The sequence below is a fragment of the Mastomys coucha genome, unplaced genomic scaffold (genome assembly GCF_008632895.1).
Source record: "Mastomys coucha isolate ucsf_1 unplaced genomic scaffold, UCSF_Mcou_1 pScaffold18, whole genome shotgun sequence".
NCBI lineage: Eukaryota > Metazoa > Chordata > Mammalia > Rodentia > Muridae > Mastomys > Mastomys coucha.
In genome coordinates, this window is record NW_022196900.1 from 91,214,885 (window position 1) to 91,230,906 (window position 16,022).

At 48.0% G+C, this 16,022-nt stretch overlaps 1 protein-coding gene across 2 annotated transcripts in view; it reads right to left on the reverse strand.

Annotated features, from left to right (window-relative positions):
* Maco1 (macoilin 1) overlaps positions 1–8,383 on the reverse strand; it is a 62,384-nt gene extending 54,001 nt beyond the window's left edge. Inside the window, exon 1 of one of the 2 annotated variants that reach the window (XM_031379033.1) lies at positions 8,064–8,383. Coding sequence is in view for 1 of the 2 variants with exons in the window: in XM_031379032.1 (XP_031234892.1) it covers positions 8,064–8,143 (80 nt within the window). In the remaining variant the exon portion in view is untranslated. The remainder of the gene's footprint in view (positions 1–8,063) is intronic. The other variant, XM_031379032.1, reaches the window with a different exon arrangement.
* Between the last annotated feature and the right edge of the window lie 7,639 nt (positions 8,384–16,022).

Consider the following 16,022-nt stretch of genomic DNA (forward strand, 5'->3'; position numbering starts at 1 on the left):
TTTTTTTTTTTTTTAAAGATTTATTTTATTTGATGAATATGAGTTCTGGAACTCACTACATAGACTAGGCTGACCTGGAACTCGAGATTCACCTTCCTCTGTCTCCCAAGTACTAAGACCAAAGGCATGCATCACCACTGCCAACTATATGAGTCTTTTGTCTGTATGTACGACTATGCAACCAGTGTGCCCTGGGACCTAGAGAGAGCAGAAGAGGGCATCGGATCCCCTAGAACTAGAGTAAATGAAGGCTGTGAGGCACCATGTGGGTTCTGAAGACCCAATGCAGGCTCTGTGCAAGGACAGCCAGTGCTTTTAACCATCGTGCCATCTCTCCAGCCTGAGACAGACTCTTGCTCTCACCATCACCATGACATTCATTCCCTCTAGTATTCAAGTGTTCTTGTAGGACAGGCCAAGACTTTAGTACAGTGGCAGTTTTCTTGTTTTTTAAAAGTGAGCAAAGTAGTAATATAATGTATAGACAGAGCAAGGTCATTCCCAGTCACCTCCTCTGTGCTGGCATCACAAGTGCTCAGATGCACCAGGGACATGAACCATCTAAGATGGGTGAGTTCCACCACTTCAATTCACTAGATGCAAAGCCTCTGATTTCCCACAGAGGGCATGGCAGTGAAGGGCACACTGCTTCTGAATTTATAATCCTAGTACCCAAGGTGGGCACAATGCCCCTAATGGCAGCAGCTAAGAAACTATAAAGGAGGGGGCTGGAGAGATGGCTCAGCAGTTAAGAGCACTGACTGCTCCTCCAGAGGTCCTGAGTTCAAATCCCAGCAACCACACGGTGGCTCACAACCATCTGTAATGGAATCTCATGGCCTCTTCTGGGGTGTCTGAAGACAGCTACAGTGTACTCATATACATAAAATAAATAAATCTTTAAAAAAAAAAAAAAGAAAGAAAGAAAGGCAAAGAAACTATAAAGGAATGATGGCAACATCATGGAAGGACCTTGGTAGTATAAGGTGTCTTGGAAGGTCTGATGAAGTGAGACCCAATTGATGTCAGGTAAGATTACTGCCAAGTTAAAAATACAAAGCCTCCAAAAAATATACTAAAAGCTGTTAAGCCTATCTTAGTTTCCACTGCCAGGACACACGAGCCCAAAGGCATGAACCAAGGAACCAGTGCTCTAAAGGTTTGAAGAGATCCATGATGGAAAGTCTAGCAAAGGTGTGTATGTTCTTGCCTGTGTGCACCGTCTCATTTGAGCTGCTTGGTGCACAGCCAACTTTTTCTTCAGAAACCAACTCTTGAAAACTGTCCAAGTAAAATAACTACACCCAAACTGAATAATCCCAGAAAACAATCAGTGTAGAATGTCACACTATTAAAAAAAAAAAAAAAAAAAGTAGCTCAATTATAGTATTTCACCTAACAAGGTTTGGAAGGGTTTAATTGTGATTTTATTTTGTGTGTGTGTGTGTGTGTGTGTGTGTGTGTGTGCGCACGCGCATACACAGTGATGTATGTGTGGAAGTCAGAGGACAACTGTGAGTCAGTTCTCTCCTTCTACCAGGTGAGTTCTGAGACTGAAGTCAGGTTATGAGGGGCTTAGTGGCGGGTGCCTGCACCTTCTGAACCCATCTTGCTGGCCTTATGTTTCTGAGATTTTTGCCTGATTCTCGAGACTCCACAAGATGCTAGCAGCCTAGAAAATAAAAGCACACACACAGAGACACAGACACAAACCCAGTGGGGCAAGTCTGAGAAAAATGGACCTAGAAAAAGCCTCTGAAAATGTTCAGAGAACACCAAATAAGTCCATAGCAGAGAGGGTACATAGTAAGAACAGGAAACTAGCAGAAGTATCAAGTTCCTAAGCTCACAGGTAAATCAATCTCCAAGACTGTGGAGGTTCAAAAGGAGGGCCCTAAGCAATCATCACAGAGACAAAGGGAATACAGCTCCTACAACAGGGAAGGTTTTGCAAATAAGCTGAACTGGATCATGTGTTGTCGTTGTCCTCCCCCCCAACCCCCGCAGCAACAACTTTTTAAAAAAAAGATTTATTTATTTATTATATGTGAGTACACTGTAGCTGTCTTCAGACACTCCAGAACAGGGAGTCAGATCTTGTTAGGGATGGTTGTGAGCCACCATTTGGTTGCTGGGATTTGAACCCAGGACCTTTGGAAGACCAGTCAATGCTCTCTCCTGCTGAGCCATCTCTGCAGCCCCAGCAGCAACAACTTGAAGGGCTTTTCTTTTCTTATTATTTTACCTTGGGTGGTGGGAGGGGAGCAGAGGATGAGGAGGGTGAGGTGTTTTGCCTATGCTTACGGCTGTACAACTCCACATGCCTGCTGCTGTTCAGAGGCCTGAAGAGAGCACTGGATCCCCTGGCACTAGAGTTACAGATGGTTGTGAGCTACCATGTGGGTGCTGGGACTCAAAACCAAGTCTTCTGCTAAGAGCGACCAGAGCTCTAGAGCCACTGAGCCATCTCTCCAGGCCACTGAAGGGCTTTTCAAAACACCTACTAAAACTCACCTACCAAAACTACTAACACAGTCAGTAAGAATCATATAGGAAGCTGGAGGAAAGCTGTTGTTTTGTTTTTTTCTAAATATCCCACAGGCAAAAAATTAAAACACAAACACTTGAGCGTGACAAACTGTTTAATATTAGTTTATAGAAATAATGAACCTAAGTGTTTATCTGAACACTGATTTATTCATTACACTCACCCCTTCCCAACGGGTCTCTAAAACACACAGAGCCTGTGATTAGGTCCTTTATGATAGGTCCAGCCTGTTGAAGTCAATGCCTACCAAGATTACAGAAATGCTTGCAGGCTGTGAGATTGCAACACTGGAATCTGGAGTTCCAGTTGCAGAACACATGTACAATCAAGGCAGCCAGCCTCCAGTGACTTTAATAAACATAGCCCAAAGGAATCTAAAGCCAGGCTTAGAAAACATCATTAAAGAGGCAGGAACAACAACTGAGTGAATCCTCCAGAGACAGTGCTGCGTAGACGAGGGTCTGGAAAAGGAAACTGGAAAGGAAAGGAGGGCACAAGGACTGGGGGTTTCTAACAGCAATTCCGGAAGAGCCTGGAAGACCAGGAGACTGGTGTGGAAAAAAAGGTGGGAAAGTCTCAGGTAGGGCAGTCCTAAAGCCCTATGCTGTCAGGTACAGTGCTGCACTGTACCTTCAGGCACCACTTCAAGTGGAGCCCCATTAGGAAGTATTGTAAGTTCACAATGAAGAGGTGTGAGTTTCAACACCAGAAACAGACAGAAAACCATTTCCTGACACTGGACATGCACATGTGAATTAAAATTCTTATTCTACTTTACTCTTTTAAGTAACAATTTTAAACATAGAGGCTTGAAATATACTTTAGTATGTTTCTGTCCACATTTTTTTTTTTTGAGACAGGGTTTCTCTGTGTAGCCCTGGCTGTCCTGAAACTCACTCTGTAGACCAGGCTGGCCTCGAACTCAGAAATCCGCCTGCCTCTGCCTCCCAAGTGCTGAGATTAAAGGCATGTGCCACCACTGCCCAGCTCTGTCCACATCTTATAATTAACATATTTTTACCTAAATACCTTCCTCTTTTAAAGTCTTTGAAGGAAGAGAGAGGAGTGTGGTAGGGAGAGATAGGGAGAACTAAGCAGAACCCTCAAGTTGGATACCATACCACATAACAGGCAACCCACCTCCCTCCCCAGGAGAATCAGTACCGTGATGAGATGCTCAGCAGTCAGCCCAGCACACTGACTGGTGAGGGCAGTGTGAAGAGGAACTCACAGCCAGGAAGTCCAGGAACTTCCATGTGTAGTAATTAAGGAGTTTTCATTATTAATAACTTGCTTTCATAATTTTCAAGTCTACCTCATCTTATGAGTTGGAAAAGCATTTTCTCTCTTAGTGGCAAAGGTCTATTTCATAAAATAGCACAGGGAGAAAACAGCTGTTAATGGGCCAGGTGAACAACTACAACAGATAAAGTCTGATCCAACAGAAACATTTTTACTTGAACAAAACCCTAGTTTCTTTGAAACCTCTAAGCCACTGTACAAACTTAAGAGTATTACTACAGCCTACTAGACAGTAAATCCCTGAAGATAGAGACGTATGTCTGATCCTATAGCTTCCACAGCTCCATTAGGTAGGTTTTCAATGAATAGAATGTATTAGCTTATATTTATGTATTTATCTATCCACTCAACACCTGAATAGTGCCTGCCTACCTGTTAGGTTCTATGGTGGATCAGTTATTTTTTTTGTAAAATTACACTTACTGGCAGCTCTTAGCAATAACAAAAACACCATTCCTGTTTCCTTCCTCTTGATCCTAATTAACAACTTGACTGGAATAACATTTTTCAGAAAATATTTGGATCTTTAGATGATGGACATGTTTGTGTGTGTAGTACTGTACATATACAATATATATACACATACTGGGTGTATATATATATTTTTTTAAGGAGGCATGAAAGGCCATTAGATTTGGTCCAACCAAAAGCCAAAGTTGACCAATCATAACATGGGGCCACTTGCTGCTCAGTGCTGCTTTAAAACAATGGTTCTCAACCTTCCTAGTGTTATGACCCTTTAATACAGTTCCTCATGCATATGTGTAATGTATACAATATACAATGTATACATAATATATATACATTACACATACATATATGTGTCTACATGTACATATATACAGCATTAATGCAATACCTCAGATTAGCACTCCCTAACATCTTGGCTTTCAAACACAATTCCAACAGAGCTATGATACTGACAATGAGTGATCCCTCTGACAATCACCTCAGCAATAGCTGCCTGTGATAAAAGCACCAGGCTTTTTAGAGCAGCCGTTTTCAACATGTGGGCTGCAACCCCTTTGGGGGTTGAATGACCCTTTCACAGGGGTGCCCTAAGACCGTCAACATCAGAAAACACAGATATTTACATTATTAATTAATTTATTAATTTATTTATTATAAGTACACTGTAGCTGTCTTCAGACACACCAGAAGAGGGCGTCAGATCTCATTACGGGTGGTTGTGAGCCATCATGTGGTTGCTGGGATTTTAACTCATGACCTTCAGAAGAGCAACTGGTGCTCTTACCCACTGAGCCATCTTACCAGCCCCAGATATTTACTTTATGATTCATAGTAGTAACAAAATTAATTATGAAGTAGCAACAATAATTGAATAATTTTATAGCTGGGGGTCACCACAACATGAGGGACTGTATTGAAGGGTCTCAGCTTAGGAAGGTTGAGAACCATTGTTTTAAAGCAGCACTGAACAGCAAGTGGCCCCATGTTATGATTGGTCAACTTTGGCTTTTGGTTGGACCAAATCTAATGGCCTTTCATGTCTCCTTAAAGAATAGGTTATAGCCAGTGGTAGTGGCACATGCCTTTAATCCTAGCACTTTGGAGGCGGAGGCAGGTGGATTTCTGAGTTTGAGGACAGCCTGGTCTACAGAGTGAGTTCCAGGACAGCCAGGGCTACACAGAGAAACCCTGTCTCAAAAATAAATAAATAAATAATAATAACAAAACAAAGAATAGGCTATAATGGCAATAATATAATAAACAATGTCTGAATAACACATTGGAATTCATAAGGAGTTCCACAACAAACTATATTTGTATGTGCATATGTCTATGTATATATGTCTTCAAAGGTCATTTAACAAATGGGAGAAATGAGCTTCAAAGTAGTGGATGCTCTACTTGTCCAAAGCATCAGGGCTGGGACTGTGAGTCTGGCCCAGGTCTCTGGGAGGCTGCAGGCCAGTGCTTTTCATCTCAGCAGCTCCCTCACATGTGCCAGGGCTCAAGAGAGGCGAGCAGACTGACAACACGAACACAGCACTCCATGAAAGGTTAAGCTATGAAACAGTAGACTAGACAGTGGATATCAAAATTGTCAACACAGCCCTTGGGGGAGAGGGCTCCTTTTTAATGAGATGAAATTGGCCAGATGTTCAGAAACAAAGCAGGCAATAGAAGGCATGAAACAGAATTGAATACAGACTTTAATTTGATGATCAACAGAAATTTGATATGCATGAATCCTCAAATGTCCTAATTTATAACCAGCCCACTCATTCTGTTTTCTTAAGAAACACTGGAAGTTTTCCAACGCAGTCCTTAAAAACAAGAAGGGGGTAAAACACTATATGATTTTCCCATTGCAGTACTCCATAATACTAAGAAACAGAGACGGGAACTGAAATACTCTGCCTCAAACAAGACAGGTAGACATATATTTTTGTTCCTTTATTGACATTTAACAAAGAAAGCCCAACAGAATTGAGAGCAGACAGAGCTGAAGCACCATTTAGTTTTTTCAAGTTTTACACATGAAACTGAATGACGGACATAGTGTATTTACTATTAACCTTTAGGGTAAGGAAATTCAAAGGCTAAAACCCATTAGTATAGCAACAGATCTTCCTTAAAAGAGGAACTCCTAGTCAAGTGCTAGGCTGCTGAGTTACAAGTCATAAAGCAGGTGTTTAAATAGGAAAAAAGTTAAAATACACCAGAAATCAGACAAACACAGCTGTTTCCAATCTTGTCATTCGGGGGCTCCTCTTATGTGACTGTGAATAGAAATTCAAATACCACAGGGTCCTAACCTGCCAACTTCAACACACTTTTTCTATTTTCTATTCTTGCGCTGCTTATTAATGGGAAGTTCTTCCAATGTTTTCAATGGCTGAAGAAAAAAAGTCTTCCTTCATTCAGGAATTTATAGTACGCAGGCTTGCCTCCACCCATTCAATCTGCTGGAAATATTGGGTTTGCTTTTTCAGTTTTACTTATTGTCACCTCTGATTCAGCAACCATGTTCATCAGTTTTACTAACAGCTGTGTCCTGACTGACTCCAACACGGCTGAGCAAATAGTATTCACGTTTGTTGAATGAATGAATATGATCGATGGCTCCTTGCATATGCTCTATCCTAGGACTTCTGTCTTCTTATTCCTTTTAAACTTGAAGAATTCTCCCTCCATGTGAGTCCCCTGCCTGTGGAGGTTACACTTCACACGTGTAAACAACCGCATGTGCGAGGTGTACAGTTATGCTACAACTTGGATGTCGTCAGCTCCCTCTCACAGCAAGACCTAAACCGCAAGGCAGCCAAGAGGACTCAAGTAAAGCCCATCGCCACACGCTGAGCACTCTCTTTTGTAAACTAATTACTTCGCCACTGAAATAGGCATTCTCAGAAAATAACCACCACGCACAAATTGGGCTTGGGGAAGCTGTGACAGTCACCGAGATGCCCCCCCATGAACCTGTTGTCCTACTCTCCAGGAGGAGTGGATTCGATTTCTATTTAAAGGGACACCACTTTCCTTCATGAACAGAGGATTAAAAAAAAAAAAATCCCCAAACCGGAGTTGGGAAGAGAATCCCTGCTAAAGGTTCTGAGCAATCTATCTGCTTGCCATTGTCAAAAAATGTTGGCTGAGGAACCGAGAGAAGCCGCGGTCTGGAGCGGGGTCGCGGGCATGATCGGAGGTTATCGGCAGCCTTGGCGCCCCAAGCCAAGGTGGGGATCCCGCGAGGTAGCAAAAGGGCAGCAGAGCAGCCGGCGTGGCCCCGCCCCGAGCCCGAGGGTCCTGGGCCCCTGGCAGCTCCTAACTTTGGCGGCTCGCTCTCCCAGCCGCACGCGTCCGCGAGCCTCGGGCAGCCAACTCCCGAGCGCGGCGTGACCCGGGCTCGGCGGGGGGCCGGGCGGGCGCACAGCCTGCTGGGGACCCCCCGGGCTTCTGGGCTCCGGGCCGCGGGGGTGCCGCCCCTCCCCCCGGCACACCACGGCCAACGGCGGCCCCGCGGCTCCCGCCCGCGCCCGCCGCGCCCGCCGCCTGGCCCTCGCCACACCCCGTGGCCCGGGGCGGACCCTCGGCGGGCTGGCCCCGGCGCTCCGCGGGCGGCGCGCCTCAGGAGAGCCCCCGGCGCGGGCATGCGGCCTAGTCGGGGGGTTACATAACGGGGCCGGGCCCCTTGCGAGCGGCGCCCGGGACCCGCCGGCCCACGCCGGGCGCCGCCGCCGCTCACCTGCCGTAGATGCCCTCGGTGATCCGGTTCCGCTTCAGGGGGCGGCGGAGCTTACTGCAGTCGGCGTTCCGCCGCTTCATCCTCCCGCTGGGGGGCCGGTGCCCGAGCCGCGCCGCCGCCGCCGCCTCCTCCTCCTCTCACCTCAGCCGCCGCCGTCGCCCGCCCCGCGTCGGGCCTGAATTCTACCCCTGCGGCCGGTCACGCAGACATGGAGCCAGCACCGGGGGGGGGGAGGGGGGCCGGGAGGGGGGCGCCGAGCCTCCTCCGCCTTCGGAAACAAAGAAATGACAATTCCGGGGCCCGCCCGCCCCGCACCAGCCAGCCGCCCGCCCCGCCTCCTTTGCCCCGACGGACGGCCAGCGTAGCCAATCGGAGGCGCCGCCGCGCCGCGCACGGCCAATCCCGGGACCCGCTAGGGCAACACGGACCCTTGAGCCCGCCTCTTTGAAGGACAGAAGGACACACCAATCAGGATAAGGCCTGGACGCGTGGCTGGGCCTATCAAAAAAGAGTTAAATAGAGGCTTATAAATAGGCCCTATAAATATAACATCCTATATTATGCCTGGTTGCGAAGGTGCGCTTCGCGGTTATCGGGCTGCGTCCCGCTGCGGGGAGGCCCGCGTCGGAGGACAGCGTGTGGTGCGGCGCCGCGCGCGGCCTCCCGCCTGGCGTGGGAGAACCCGAACGGCGTGGTGCGCTGCGTGTGGGGACCTTGCGCGGACATGTGCTTCGGTCGGCCGCGTCCTTATGTAAGAGGGCGTCCCGGGAGCGCCGCCGCGGCCCCTTGTGCGGGCAGTGGAGCATGCAGCCATACCGGCCGCGTCAGCCGGGGTACGAATGACAAAGCAAACCCCACACACGTACACACACACACACTCACACACACCCTGCCTGCTTCCCGCGACGTGGTGACAGCGCGCCGACCAATCGGAGGCGTGGGGGCGGAGCTTTGCGGGCCCGCCCCTCTGTGCGTCACGAGGGGCGGTGCCTCGGGTGCGCGCGACGCCGCGCGGGGCTGCCGGGGGCGTGTGCCTTGGCGTGGTCGGGCTCCACGTCTGCAGGTTTGCGCCTCCCGAGGGTTCCGCGGGGTCTCCGAGGCGGTCGCTGGCTCTTCCAGCCCACTAGCTCTTTGGCTTACAGGTGGGGAAGAACCGGCAAAGGACAAGTGAGATACCGGGCAGGGAAAGGCGTTTTGCTGCCCAGGCTGCCCAGTCTGGTGACCGAGTTCGAACCCGGGAATCCACGTGGTGGACTGATAGAACGAACTCCTACAAGTTGCCGCCTGACCTCCCACACGCGCGCCCACACAAACAGTTCCTAAATAAGTTGGTGGGGTTTTTTTGTTGGGTTGTTTTGTTTTGTTTTTAAGCGGCAAAGAAAGCCGGGCGTGGTGGCGCACTACTTCGATCCCAGCCCTGCAGAGGCATGTGGATCGCTGAGCTGGAGACCAGACTTGGTCTACAGCCAGAGCTGTAACACAACACATACCAACCGTTTCTCGAAAAACAAAGAAATAAATAAATGAAAGGAAAGAAAAGCTAGGAAAGTATCGGAAAGTGACCACAGGGGACAAAAGCACTGGTGGGTCCTGACTACTGGTAGTAGCATTTTATTGTATGTCTTAACACAGTTTTCTTGCTTGGCTGTTATTATTTCTATAAAATAGAATAGAGTGCATGCTAGATATTTGATTTCTTATCTTAGTTCTTCATTTTATGTTGTTATAACCCTTTATGAAGATTTCTCTAAGAGGTCGCAGAATGTCCTAGCAAGTGGCATTGCCACCTTACCCCCTCAGTAGCTGGAGTCCCTAGTCATCTAGCACAGTTTTCCTTTTTTATATGTCCAGTAACTAGATGCCATCTTGGTTTGCCCAGGGACCACATGCACCTCTCCTGTCCCCGTGGTCACCTATCTTAGTCAACACAACTCCAAAGCTCTTAAGTTGCTATCAGTGCCTTCAAAGATTGCCCCAGTACCTGCAAGGGAAACCCAGTGCTGATGGTACCCAGAGTTTTAACATGGGAACGTATTCTCCTCTTGCAGGCCACTCAAGCAAGCAATCCTTTTCTGCTCTGGTTTTTGGGTTTGTTCGTTCGTTCGTTTGTTTGTTTGTTTGTTTGAGACAAGGTTTCTTGTGTTGCCTTGGCTGACCTGGAACTCTGTCTGTACACCAGGAACACGGAGATGCACCTGCCTCTGTCCCTCCAGTGCTGGAATTAAAGGTAAACCACCGCCACCCAGCCTTTTTCCCATGTGGTTCCAAATCCTCTCTGAAAGAGTGGCCAGCGCTAAGTGCTAACCAGTGAAAAATCTCTCCAGCCCTTTATTTTGTTTTATTGGTTGTGTCTGTCTATGTGTGTGTGTTTCTTTGTTTTTCAGTATAGGGTTTCTCTGAGTGGCTCTGGCTGCCCTGTAACTTGCTTTATAGACCAGACTGGCCTCGACCTCCACCTTCTGCTGCCTCCCCTGTGCTAGGATTAAGGGTGTGTGCCGACATGCAGGCTTACATGCTCTGTTTTGAACCCAGCTACAGTTTGTTCTTCCCTCCTTCCCTTCTCCCACTTACAGCACTTACAGCACTTACAGCGTCTCTGAGCAGTGCATTAAAGCGTCTAGGGTGAAGCTTGTCCGTCCACCATTGAGGATCAAATCTATATACCCCGTGGAGATGCAGTTTTGAAAAAATGGCAAGGATTCCTGCTGTTTAAGAGCAAGCTTGAAATTCCAGTTTGGCCACTTACTAGCTTGGGCAAGTTACTGAATCCCTCAGAGCCTCTGATTACACTCAGGTCTGCGTTAAGGATGAAGGATAATAAGCTCTCAGAGCCCAGCATCCTGCTATTGCTGAAGCAATTTACTGCTCTTTTCTTTTTCCTCTTTTTTTCCCTTACACAGCCCTTTCTGGTCTTTGCTTTACTTGTTTGTTTTTGTTTTGTTTGGGGCCCTGAAGGGTGAAAGGAGGGGCTCTTTTTATAGCCCAGACTGACCTTGAACTTGCAATGTACCTGCTTGTCTCAGCCTCCGAATTACCAGCCAGTATTTTAAGCACAGGCTGACACAACCAGCTCCTGTTCTTTGTTTTCCTTTCTTCCCCCTCTGAATACAGGGTCTCATTGTGTAGCCCAGGCTGGCCTCTGAACTCCTGAATTCCTCCTGCCTCAACCTCCCCAGGGCTGGCATTACAGATGTGCACCACCATGCCTCTCGCTCTCAAGTGACTGCTCTTTGTACACGTGCCTCTCTCACCTATATTCCAACGTAATAATACCGGATGGCAAGCATAAGAAACTCTGAGCTCAGCCGGGCAGTGGTGATGCATGCCTTTAATCCCAGCACTTGGGAGGCAGAGGCAGGCAGATTTCTGAGCTCAAGGCCAGCCTGGTCTATAGAGTGAGTTCCAGGACAGCCAGAGCTATACAGAGAAACCCTGTCTTGGAAAAAAAGAAAAAAGAAAGAAAGAAACTCTGCGCTCCAAGCTTTGCCGGAATTTGTCCATCACTGAGAAAGGGGGGAAACAGAATGTCAGGAGTAGCCAAGACTTCAGCTGCTGCAGGCTGGTTCACAAAGGAAGTGCAGGCAGTTGGAGACATGGATGCACTGAGAGGAGCAGATAGTTGTTTAGGTCCTGGCTCTTGATACTGTGGTCACGCCCATGCTAAACATCCTTCCTCCCTGTGACTAGAAGGTTCTGGGTTTGGAGGCCCAACAACTGTACTTTCTTCTGCTCTGCTTGTCTTTCCTGGGCTCCCACTGTAGATTAGACAGATGAGCAGTTCAGAGGACCAACAACACAAGTACTGCGGAACACATCAGTTCCCTGAGCAGCTCACAGTGCAGCCTGCCACCAGGTTCCCAACAAGGGTGCTCTAGAGGTGTCAGAACTGTGCACTGAAACGCCTGCTGTTGCTAGGAGAAGTAGGAGGGTGTGGCCAAGAGTTACTGTGGAGATCTTAAATCAAGCAGAGAAAGGTTGGAGACTCTCAGGGTGATGGCTTGGGAGGCAGCTGTCAGATGGCCTGAAGGTGTGGGTTTCAGTGCTTTAACTGGGCCAGCAGGAGTGAGGATATTCTAAAGGGTCACTCGGACTATGAAAACAGGAGACCCCAAGAAATTAGAACCCCACAGGAATAAACCACGCTGGTGGGAGAAAAAAACCTGATGCCCGAGGCAGCCAGAGCAGGGGCTTCAAGAAGTTTTACAAGTTCACAGACCACCTTGTAGGAAAGCCTAGGGCTGATAATCCTGGACCCATGATGGGCAGGACTGAACCTTGACCCAGACTGTGTATGTCCCATATGCCTCTGGCTGTCTGTAGGACTTCTTGTTAAAACTGATTTTTTTTTAAAGATTTATTTATTATTAATGAGTACACAGAAGAGGGTATCAGATTTCATTATGGGTGGTTGTGAGCCACCATGTGGTTGCTGTGATTTGTACTCACGACCTTCGGAAGAGCAGTCGGTGCTTTTACCCGCTGAGCCATCTCTCTAGCCCCAGGACTGAATTTGAACCTGTGGAGGAGTAAAGGAGGGTCACTGGATAGCTTTGTCCCTTTCCTCAATGTGGCCAGATAAATAAATAAATCTGATTTCTCTCTATTAACGTGCCTGCTTAGCCAGCTTATTGAAGACAGGTGACCCAACTAGCCTGTTGAACTTACCAGGGCCTGGGCTCTGAACTGCAGGGACACCCCTTATTCAGATGACAACTCCATGTCCTTGAGTCACTTGCCTACTCTGTGCCAGAATCCACCCTGAAGCCGCTTTTGGCCTGGTATTAGCTCCATTTTAGAGAGGACTGAGTTTCCTGACCATCCCACCTCATGGAGCCATTAGCTTAGCGCCAGCCTACAGGGAACGGGCACAAACCTCTGCGCCTGCCACGGCTGATGGTAGCCAGAGTTGGTACCTCGTGTCTGGGATAAGAAGATAAGAATCGTTCTTGGTTTTGTTTTTATTTATTTATTTTTATTTATATGAATACACTGTAGCTGTCTTCAGACACACCAGAAGAGAGCATCCAATCTCATTACAGATGGTTGTGAGCCACCAGGTAGTTGCTGGGAATTGAACTCAGGACCTCTGGAAGAGGTCAGTCAGTGCTCTTAACTGCTGAGCCATCTCTCCAGCCCCCAAGAGTTGTGTTTTTATTACATATTACTTATTTAGGAGGGGTCCATGCACAGCGTGTATTGAAGGACTTTCCTTTTTCTGCTGTATAGGTTAGTTACCGTTATCAAACTCAGGTGGTCCGGCTTGGTGGCAAGTGCCTTTGCCCAGAGAGCCATGTTGTCAACCCAAGAGAATGGTCTTCTTGCCATGAGTGGAGGGACAGGCCAGAAGAGGACTGCCTTCTCTAAGTCCTTCTTTTATGCTTCTCAGACCAACGTGTCACTAGACCCTTGGGCTTTAGCCAAGTGCTCCCCTTTCTCCCAAACCCTAAGATGAGATAGCCTCTTGAGATCCAGAGAGCACAGAGGTAAACTGACTTATGGCAGCAGCCTCTTTCTAGAACATACCCCGCCCCTTCTCCCTTGCTTCACCACCCATCTGGAAAGCAGAGGGGTCAGCAGTGGCCGTCTCACAGATGGTTACCGAGAGAGATGACTTGCTCTCAATTAGAAGGTTAGGGGCTGGGTTATAGGTCAGTGGTACAGCCCTTGCCTGGCGCGTACAAAGCCCTAGGTTCCACCACTGCTCCCTCCTAAACCAGGTATTCTGGTGTGTACCTATGGAAGCAGGGAATAATGGAAGTAGGAGGATCAGAAGCCCAGGATCAGCCTGGGCTTCAAGAGTCTGCCACTGTGGTAGTTAATCTTGAATATCAACTTGGTGGGATTTAGGATCACCATTTGTGTATGAGGAAGTTTCTAGATTTGGTTAATGGAGATAGAAAGACCGACCCTAGCTGTGGGCAGTACCATTCTGTGGCTTGGCGTCCCAGGCAGAGTACACAGGAGAAAGTGAGCTGCCCACTGTTCACCTCGCTCTGCCTCTTGACTGTGGGATGCCATGTGGCCGGATGGCACAAGCTGCCGATGTCATGGCATCTCCATCATGATGGACCACACCACAGACTGTGAGCCACTGTAAGAAGCTGGCCCTCCCTCCCTCCCTCCCTTCCTTCTGCCACTTTTTTTTTGTAAATAAAGTTTTATTGAAATGCACTTCACAACCATTACTTGATATCCATGATGACTTTCATCCTACAATGGCTAATTGAATATCTTACCCTGTCTCCTGTTTTGTTTTTGTTTTTGTTTTTGAGGTTTTTTGGGAGGGGTTGGGTTTTTGGGGGTTTTTTTCGTTTTGTTTTGTTTGGGTTTTTGGTTTTTTTGAGACAGGGTTTCTCTGTATAGCCCTGGTTGTCCTGGAACTCACTCTGTAGACCAGGTTAGACTCGAACTCAGAAATCTGCCTGCCTCTGCCTCCCAAGTGCTGGGATTAAAGACGTGCACCACCACTGCCCGGCTTTTGTTTTGTTTAATTTTTTTTCTTTTATTGAATATTTTTTCTTTATTTACATTTCAAATGTTATCCCCTTTCCAGGTCTCCCCTCCGGAACCCTCTATTCCACCCCACCCCCCACTTCCACTACTTTTATTGGGTATTTTGTTGTTGTTTGTCACAGAAATTAGAGAAGTAACCAATAACCAGCATTCTAAACTCAAAACAAAGGTGCAAGGTCAGATGGGAGGTTAAGGCCCCTTCCTGACACATCGTGAGGGCAAGATGCTGGGATTTGCTTGCATTTGGGCTTCAGCTGAGCTCAGAGCAGAGCTGGAGCGATCCTGCTTCACCAAGAAGGAAGAGGCCCTGCCACCCACCTCCGCACAGTGTCTCCCCCTGCAGCTTCTCTTGGGTAGCACTGGCCCAGCTGCCTTGAGCTTTGGGCCCACAGGCTGGCAGCAAAGCCCAGACAGCTGACTTACACACACCCACTCTTCTCCCCAGAGATCCTATGGAGGAAGGAAGCTCACCATGGCATTCGGAACCAGACAATGTGGCAAGCATGGCGGCGTAAGGCTGTAATTAGAGCAAGTGGGAGGTGGAGGCAGAAGGTCAGGAGATTGAGGCCGTCCTTGAGTACAGAGGTTCTGAGACGAGTCTGGGTTGTGTGAGATCCTGTCTGGTGGGAAATGGGAAAGGCACTGAGACTGCAAACAGCCCAGATGACCCACAAAGCATATCAGCGGGACGTAGTGCCACACATTCCCACTGGGAAGTGTGTAGCATGGAGCACGGGTCCCCATGGCACTTAGATTACATTTATTTATTTAAAATTGGGAAGGAGTGAGGGTCAGAGGCCAAAGTTGAAGGAATTGGTTCTCTCCTTCTGCCATGTGGGTCCTGGGGTATCAACCTTGGATCATCAGTCTCAGGACAATTAAATAAGGTTAAGCAAGCCATCTTGGTGCCCAGGCACTTCCTACTGAAGCTCTGTGGGTTATAGATATTCCGCCCTAGTTCTCACAACAGTGTTGGGAAGGACTAATCACTGCTGACACCATAATGGAGGTTAGAGTCACAGAGAGGTGAAGTCACTTAGCCTGTCCCTTTCACACAGTAAGTGAAAGAGTTGGGATTCAAACCCATCCCTTCTGCCCCTACAGCCTTGTCTACAAAGTGAGTTCCAGAACAACCCAGGCTACGGAGAGAACCCTGTCTTAAGGGGGACAAGGGAAGGAGGGAAGACTCAGTGTCCAGGACTCAGGCATTTCCCAAAAGCTCCATTACCCAACAGCCAAGTCCCAGAACACGAGTCTTTTGGGAACATCTCACAAGCAAGCCAAAACACCAAGCATGCTGTGGTACGGGAAGGTGTCCTGTGTTCTCACAGAACCCTGATTTTATAGAAAATACCTGACTGCATGTGAAGCCTTCCAGCTCCTACTTGCTTCCCCGTTCCTGGGGAACGCCTGGCCACTAGAACAGGATGCCATCAACACAGTACA